Below are 9,137 nucleotides of genomic sequence, written 5' to 3'. Positions count from 1 at the left end.
GCGGTGTTCCTGATTGGCCGGTTACAATGTCAACTACGAGGCGGGTCGCTGATTGGCTCGTACGCTTTGCAGTTTCTGCAGAAACTGGCTTGAGGCCAGATGGTCTGGTAGAACGAAATGAAGTGTGAGTTCACATGACCTGCTGGTTTCCCAGGTGAGACGATAGTCAGATTTATCTCTGATGAACAAATGTAATGAATCACATCAAACCCAGTTCAATTCTGACAACATATTTCCTGTTCCCACAGATCTGGCAGTTTATAGATCGATGTAAACAACATGTTGTGAAGTGCAAGACCTGACCAGCCCATTCGCTGCAGATCAGCAAATGAACATTAACAAAAGGAACTGATTTTTGGTTTGGATCGGTGCACAACTTTTATCTGTTGGGAGAAAGTGAAACTAGCCTATCTGACATTCATGGCACAGCAAGCAATTCTGCTGGATGGAGCAAAATTCTGCTGTTCGATCTGTGTGGATCTACTGAAGGATCCGGTGACTATTCCCTGTGGGCACAGCTACTGCATGAACTGTATTAGAAGCTACTGGGGTGAAGAGGATCAGAACAAAATCCACAGCTGCCCCCAGTGCAGACAGACCTTCACACCAAGACCTGTCCTGGTCAAAAGTACCATGTTAGCAGAGATGGTGGAGGAACTGAAGAAGATGAAACTGCAAGCTGCTCCTCCTGATCACTGCTATGCTGGACCTGAAGATGTGGCCTGTGATGTCTGCAATGGGAGAAAGCTAAAAGCCATCAAGTCCTGTCTGATGTGTCTGGCCTCCTACTGTGAGCAGCATCTCCACCATCACTATGATGCAGCTCCACTAAAGAAACACACGCTGGTTGAAGCCACCATGAAGCTTCAGGAGAACATCTGCATTCATCATGATGAGGTAATGAAGATTTTCTGCCGTACTGATCAGCAGTGTGTCTGTTATCTCTGCTCCATGGAGAAACATAAACTCCACAACACAGTCTCAGCTGCAGCAGAAAGGACTGAGAGACAGAAAGAGCTCGGGGTGAGTCGGCAAAAAATCCAGCAGAGAATCCAGGGCAGAGAGAAAGACGTGAAGGTGCTTCAACAGGAGGTGGAGTCTATCAATCTCTCTGCTGATAAAGCAGTGGAGGACAGCGAGAAGATCTTCGAGCTGGTCCATCTCATTGAGAAGAGAAGCTCGGATGTGAAGGAGCAGATCAGATCCCAGCAGAAAGCGGAAGTGATTCAGGCTGAAGAACTTCAGGAGAAGCTGAAGCAGGAGATCACTGAGTTGAGGAGGAAAGATGCTGAGCTGGAGAAGCTCTCACACACAGAGGATCACATCCATTTTCTACACAGTTATCCCTCTTTGTCACGTCTCAGTCAATCTACAGACTCAGCCAATATCCGCCCTCTGCGCAACTTTGAGGATGTGACTGCAGCTGTGTCAGAGGCCAGAGATAAACTACAGGGCATTCTTACAGAGGAATGGCTGTCACAACCAGAGCCCAAGACCAGAGCTGAATTCTTAAAATATGCACACCAAATCACACTGGATCCAAACACAGCAAACACATATCTGTCACTATCTGAGGGGAACAGAAAAGCAACACGTATGACAGAAAAACAGTTGTATTGTCGTCAGAGTCGTCACCCAGATAGATTCACTGAAAGGCACCAGGTCCTGAATACAGAGGGTCTGACTGGACGTCGTTACTGGGAGGTGGAGTGGAGCGGAATGGCAGTTTCAATAGCAGTCTCATATAAGGATATTAGCAGAACAGGGACGTGTGAATGTGTATTTGGAAACAATGACAAATCTTGGGCATTATATTATTACAACAAAAGTTATGAATTTAGACATAACAATATCAACACTCCCATCCCAGGCCCTCGGTCCTCCAGAGTAGGAGTGTACCTGGATCACAGGGCAGGTATTCTGACCTTCTACAGCATCTCTGAAACCATGACTCTCCTCCACAGAGTCCAGACCACATTCACGCAGCCTCTCCATCCTGGACTCTGGCTTCATCATTCTACTGGAGCCACTGCTGAATTGTGTCAGCTCAAATAGACAGGATTTATTCCAGCAGCAAAGTCTGAGACTGCATCACACACTGCTGCTGCAGATAGTGCCCGTAGTCTCCCACTCTTCACCTCCCCGATTGGATGAATTGCACAAAATTTGACAATGCACTTTCTCTGGTCCAAGCTGCTCGTTATGATTATTGGCTAAGTATATTAACATTTAAGTCTGCCCATGTAGGCAGCCATGCTTGGAATTTTCTTCTCCCTCATCTCAGACATGCCCACTTTTCAACTGTCAAATCAAACTCCTCCACACGCTGTCGGCCTCTCTACCCTGTTTCACTCGATATACGTCAGAGATGATTCATTGTTTTGCTCCACAGTGACATGCTGGTAACAGATTGATTGTGTGGATGAAGTGAATTATGTAGATGGAAATATTGGTCTGTTTACCAATTGCAATAACTAGGCCTCCTCTTGAGCATGCGTGTTATACTACTACAATGGTTCCCAATCTGTGGTCCACTTTTTTTTAGGTTAGTTTTTGATTTATAAGTGCATTGCAGACAGAGTAAGCAAACAGGGACAGAGTTAAATAAATGTTCATCACTAAGTCCAGCAAAACCCCTTCTTTGAATACCTGGGTCCCACTAAACCTCAAAGGATGAAATGGGTTTCTCATATACCTAGCCTGGAAAAAGGATGTGGAATCATAGCTCGGTATGACATGCGTCATAATACATGGAGTATCTGGCTCCATGTATTTAAGGATATAAGGTTGGCTATCCGCCACAAACTCTCTGGACTCCACCCCCCCCCTTTTTTTTGTTTTTCTTAGTTTATTGTCTCCCTTCCTAATTTCTGTCTGTCAGTATTTTTGCATTGGTATATCTTGTCTGTGCATTGTTGTTTTTATCTGCTTTGCAAAAAAGTTCCATAAAAATTGTTCTTTAAAAAAGGTCCAGCTATTTTGTGCCGCATTTGTAAAATTAAATTGTTGTATTTGATCAGATGCAAATAAGTAAATTATATCATGGCATTATATATTGGCACGTGCCAGTGGTGACATTTATTTTATTTTTATTTCTTTTAGGTGGTGACATTGAGGTGGGTGAGAGGAAATTACTCTGAATTATAAAATTGAGTACCGTAAATTCCGGACTATAAGCCGCGGCTTTTTTCCCGTTTTTTGGCCTTTTTTGGCCCCTGCGGCTTATATAACGGTGCGGCTTATCTATGGATTTTTTCAGAAAAAAGAAAAAAAAATCTCTCTTTTTTAGCACTCTTTCTAACTATAAATCCACTTCTGTTTTAATTTCCTCTCTTGCCCTCTTTTAACAACATAACATAACATAACATAACACAACACAGGTAAGCAGAAAGAAAAAGACGAAGCAATCACCGCCATGAATGAGGAAATGACTCACCTGCTGGAGGCTGGAGATACACGGCTTGGGCTAAACTTTTACTCCGTGAAACACTATCGATTAAGTCCGACATCGCTCAGAGGTTTGAGCAGCTGGAAAACAAGCTTGAAACTTGAAACCCTGCACACGCAGGTTGATGACTTAATCAGCAGGAGTAAAATAAATAACATTCGCCTGATCAATGTAAAAGAGGGAGCTGAGATTGGTGACATGGACGCTTTCGTGGCAAAATCCTGTGTTACATCCTGGACCTGAAGGAAGGCGAGAAACCACCAGAGGTGGACAGGGCACACCGGGCGCCTCGGCCACGTCCAGACCCCGGCCTGCCACCGAGGGCCATCTTCATCTGCCTACTCCGCTGGCCCGACCGTCAACTCATCCTCCAGGCTGCGGGGAAGAAGCCCCTCACCTGGGAGGGTACGCGCTTTTTCGTCCGGCAGGACCTCTCCGCGTTGGTGCAACAGAAACGCGCAACATACAACAGCATCATCGAAAAGGTTAAAGTCAATGGATATCGCTTTGGCGTACTGTACCCAGCGAGACTCGTCATAACCATTGATGGACAGCGGCGGAACAAGAGCTCAAAGTGAAACTGCCGAATATCTTTTGAGTTGGACTGGTCAATAGTACTGTGAGTAACTAAAATAAAAAAATAAAAAACGGAATTCTCTCTTCTTTAGCACTCTTTCTAACTATAAATCCACTTCTGTTTTAATTTCCTCTCTTGCCCTCTTTTCACCACACCGCGGACACTGTGTGCACTGTAAAAAAAAACAAAAAATACCATTAAAACACCCGCGGCTTATAGTCCGGTGCGGCTTATATAAGAAAAAAATAGTCAACTTTGAAGGTGCGGCTTATACACCGGTGCGCCTTATAGTCCGGAATTTACGGTAATTAAAAGTTGAAAGGGACTCCATGACAATCCATCCTAGCTTTCGATATAGGATGCAGCCATGTGGTTAGGTCGACCTAACTTGTCCAAACTAGGAATGACAAGATAGGTGAGTCTGACTAGCTATTTGCGTTTTCAAACAAAAGGCAATGCACATAAGCTATCCAGAAAAGTTTTGCACCTACTGTAGCACCGGTATGAGAAAGCTTTTCAGCTAAACTCGATAGTGGCAGGCTAACAGTTTGCCCTAAGTAGTATTGATATTTACAGGACAGTCCATATTTCTTATCAATAGAGTGATTATAGGACAGCCCATATTCTAATCAATAGAGTGATTATAGATGTTTGCCCATATGCTTATTATACATATTTACATGTTGCCATGAGCCCATGAGCAATGGATTTGCTATGTACAGTCAGTGTGAGAAACATTTAGATTCCCAGCAAAAGGAGTTGTTTACTGGACACGGGACGGAAGGCCTTCTCATATTGTATCTATTCTCGCACCCCAATGTGCTAAAATGACGTCTTCAGACGCAGCTGGCGGTGTTATCTCTAGAACAAAGTAAACGGGAGAACGTTCTCACGAAAATGTACAAGGCTCTATTGTTTGGAGTTGTTTTGTGGAAGATGCCTGAAGGTTGACCTGGCAGATAGCAGGTCATTGAAGAATGTGTATGTGTATGACTGTAATATACTCTCATGAACATTATGCAATTTGGTTAAGCTATCATATTTGTATGTAATGTTTTTTCTAAGCAATAATGAAAATGCAGTTTGAAATATGCTTTGTGTTGTGAAGAAGAAATGTACTATCATGGGTGTGTGTGTCAATGGATGCTTTGTGCGGAAACACACCCACCCACCCACACACACACACACACACACACACACACACACACACACACACACACACACACACACACACACACACACACACACACACACACACACACACACACACACACACACACACACACACACACCCCACACACACACACACACACACACACACACACACACCCCTCAGGGCTTCTGGGAAATTATGTTTTTGGCAGCGGTGGCTCTGCCTCAAGACTCCTCCTGGCTTTCGACTTCAGGACCAATCAGAAACTCACATTTACTGTACAAAATCTCAGTGTGGGATGAGCTCGGCACCCTTTCATCCCCTGACACTTGTTGTTGAGGTATGACAGGTCACTGCTGCAACGATCGTTGGAAGCTGGGGAGAACTTCACATTCTATCCTCTTTGGGTAAATGTATCGATGAGTTCATTCAATTGTTTGTGACTTGTACCAATTTTAATAAAAGCTTTGATATAACCATTCATGTCTGCTAGTCTTAAATAAACGTGTCACTGTGCACTTAAACTTATCCACCTGTCTGTTGTCGGATGTGTCCTAGTCTCCAGTCTCGCTGTTTTCCTCCCATTCAACGAACACGCCTGGGTTTCTTGGTGACAAAAACTCTATCAGTAGCAAAGCAAAACGCGGAGGCTAAGCTAGGCTAGTAGTTGAAAACTCGGGTACCTACTTCCTTGCGGAGAGTAGCCAAAGATGAATTGGCCGAGCATATCTCGCACCAGGTGTTGGCGCGAGATATGCTTCAGGGTGAGAAGAGATGAAGTAATGGCGCGTCACTCTTGTGCAGGGGGGTTATATAGTGTTGGTCACTCCCCGGGTCACGCTTCACCAGCTAATCAGGATTGGGCATATAGTGAGAAAGGGCTTCTATGAGGGATGCCATGAGATGTCACCAATAGCAAGACGCCAAAGCGAATATTTTGAAATAGAACCAGTCAGTGGCAACTCTTCACAGCATACAGTTAAAAGCCATTTTCATCAGCTATGCCAGTGGGGATGAAAGGTTAGCAAAGCAGCCAGCAAGCCGCTTCCGGTCACGTTATGCGAAATGAGCGTGATTTTTCGCGGTTTTGTCTGGAATGGCTGTGGGATCCAAAATAACACATCTCAGCCTCCATCATTGTGTCCATCCTTTTTGTAACATGTGACATTCCTCAGCCGGCCCACAGCGTAATCACTTCTTCCTGTTTCCCTCTAACCCCAAGCTCACCATCTTGATGATGGTGACCCCGCTGTTGCAGTCCAGCCAACAATGATAATAAAGAGAATCTCTCATTAATCATCCAGCTGGTTGTTTTGATGGTTTTGTTCATGAATAAAACATTGAATATTCATTTTAATATATATTCATGATACATAGCCTGCATTCCGTTACATCACAGTTTCTTAGTTACATAATGCATTTGATGTCAAATCCATCCTTTCACTGGGATCAAGATTATCCTGATTTCTGGCATCAAAACTCTCCTAATCTTTGCCTTCGAGTTTTGAAATCAGTTTTCTCTGTTAAAGGAGCAAAACTATGGAACAGTCTACCTACTAAGCTGAAAACACAACACGATTTTAATGTTTTTAACAGGGGTATTAAGTCATGGTTAAAAGACGAACTGTGTTCTCACACTTAATACCCTTGTAGACCTCTGGTGGTACTCTGTGTATTATGTCTGTATTGTGTGTACATCGTGTGTACATTGTACTGTATTGTATGTACATCCTTGAATATTTGTATGTATAGCTTTGCTCATGTGGTTTTATATTTGATTGTTTCTTTTTGGGTATGTCCTCTGGGGTGTATTTGAATGACTTTCTGTAGTGACTTTCTAGTCAATACATTTGTATGTATAGATTTACCCTTGTGTTTTTAATATTTGATTTTGCTTCTTTTTGGGGTATGTCCTTTTGGGTTGTGTTTTGGTGTAGGAGTCGCCTGTGGACAGGTGTTGTAAATTAGCGTTCCGCTATAAACACTTAACGCTGTGTATCTGGTTCTTACTGTGCATACATGTATGTTACATCTCCAATGCTCTGTGATGTCCATATCAAATACATTTAACCTAACCTAACCTAAAAAGCAAAAACAACATTTAAATGGGATTAAATGTAGGATTGGATTACCAAATTCAAATCTGAATGATACATTTTTCTGTTTTGAAAAACCTCCATTTTCAGGTTTAATACAATTACTGAAATCCTATCCGAAAACTGGTCCTGGTGAAAACTTTCTTTAAATCTGCATACTGCCGACCGACCCTCCATGACTTCTGGTTTGACACGCCTGCTATATGGATCTACGCTCCTAAAGGGACTTTAGTGTCTCTGTGGTACTGCTGATGTTTATAGTGATCTTATAAAGCTTTACGCTATTTTTTTTATCTATAAATATAATATTCCTATAGGATTACGGACCAATCTCTCACCTGGCATCCATGCCTGGCTGAAGTCCCAGCAGTCTTTCACTATGTGGTTTCACTATACAGTGTATAGGCTCTATACGCTGATGGCAATTCCACGCCGCATGCCTCCCTAATCTCCCAACAAAAGACAGATAGAAATGCTCCGTGGAGAATTCAACAGGCCTTCTGAACTCAATACTGAGGCATGACTATGGGGTTGCTTTCCCCATTCTGACAAGTGAGGATAACTTTGCATGACGCAAGGATGAAAAATATAGTCGCCATATATAATCGCAGTGGAAAGAATTCCCATTAGCCTACTGCTGATAGCTGCTCCTCATCAAATGCACAGATATGGCACGCCCTGATTCTTTAAACCAGTGGTCAGGTTGGGTGCATTGCATAACTCTGGGTGCCGGCGTAAGAACCTAAATCTCTCCGGTCGGGTCCCAGTCTGGGGGAGTTAGAGAACCCATTATTTAGGCTAAAGCCATGTTACAAAAAGTGCATCTGTCGTGTGGTGATTATATGGTCAGATAAGGAAGTGTTGTTATATCAGTATATTTGGCTGTAAGTTATTATGAGAGTGGTTTGCATTAGTGGTTGCTCAGACTTTCTCTCTAAGACCCGCCCAAGATTCGGCGCTGTTTCCTCTTTGTGTGACGCAGTATTTTCGTTCCCCCATAAGATGGTTTTATATGGTGTTAGTTCATTTGATTTCTGTAGCTGTATAGCTAGATAACATCACATGTATTTACAGTTACAGCAGCCAGTTTCTGCTTTTTTACCGGATGAGCAGATTGCCAAGCTTTTGGCCCCAGACTAGAGATGCAGTGGGTGCCTGTCTACAGCCTGCTAGCACTGAAGTTAGCCTGCTAATCCTCGGGGCTGGGTGCCCCATCTCTGTCCACGCATGTCAGTGATCAGCAGAAAAGCTTGATGGGCCTTCGTGTAACTGATCAATTCTTCCTGCTATTCTGTTTCTGTTGTGCTGTGCTGCTGTCACTGCCCAGTCTGTTTCTGTTGTGCTGTGCTGTCACTGCCCAGTCTGTTTCCGTTGTGCTGTGCTGCTGTCACTACCCAGTCTGTTTCTGTTGTGCTGTGCTGTCACTGCCCAGTCTGTTTCCGTTGTGCTGTGCTGCTGTCACTGCCCAGTCTGTTTCAGTTGTGCTGTGCTGCTGTCACTGCCCAGTCTGTTTCTGTTGTGCTGTGCTGCTGTCACTGCCCAGTCTGTTTCTGTTGTGCTGTGCTGTCACTGCCCAGTCTGTTTCTGTTGTGCTGTGCTGCTGTCACTGCCCAGTCTGTTTCTGTTGTGCTGTGCTGTCACTGCCGAGTCTGTTTCTGTTGTGCTGTGCTGCTGTCACTGCCCAGTCTGTTTCTGTTATGCTGTGCTGTCACTGCCCAGTCTGTTTCAGTTGTGCTGTGCTGCTGTCACTGCCCATTCTGTTTCAGTTGTGCTGTGCTGCTGTCACTGCCCAGTCTGTTTCTGTTATGCTGTCTGCTGTCACTGCCCAGTCTGTTTCTGTTATGCTGTGCTGCTGTCACTGCC

The 9,137-nt window shown here is 44.0% G+C and overlaps 1 protein-coding gene across 1 annotated transcript; it reads left to right on the top strand.

The window, feature by feature from the left end:
• Positions 1-420: 420 nt before the first annotated feature.
• LOC310777492 (tripartite motif-containing protein 16-like) lies at positions 421-2,055 on the top strand (the record flags this gene model as incomplete). The annotated part of the gene is made up of 1 exon (XM_083637831.1): positions 421-2,055. The coding sequence occupies one exon, from the start codon at positions 421-423 to the stop codon at positions 2,053-2,055; it is 1,635 nt and encodes a 544-aa protein (XP_083493957.1).
• Positions 2,056-9,137: the final 7,082 nt, after the last annotated feature.

The sequence above is a fragment of the Poromitra crassiceps genome, assembly GCF_964638095.1.
Source record: "Poromitra crassiceps genome assembly, chromosome: 5".
Lineage (NCBI taxonomy): Eukaryota > Metazoa > Chordata > Actinopteri > Beryciformes > Melamphaidae > Poromitra > Poromitra crassiceps.
This window is presented reverse-complemented; position numbering and strand designations above follow the sequence as displayed.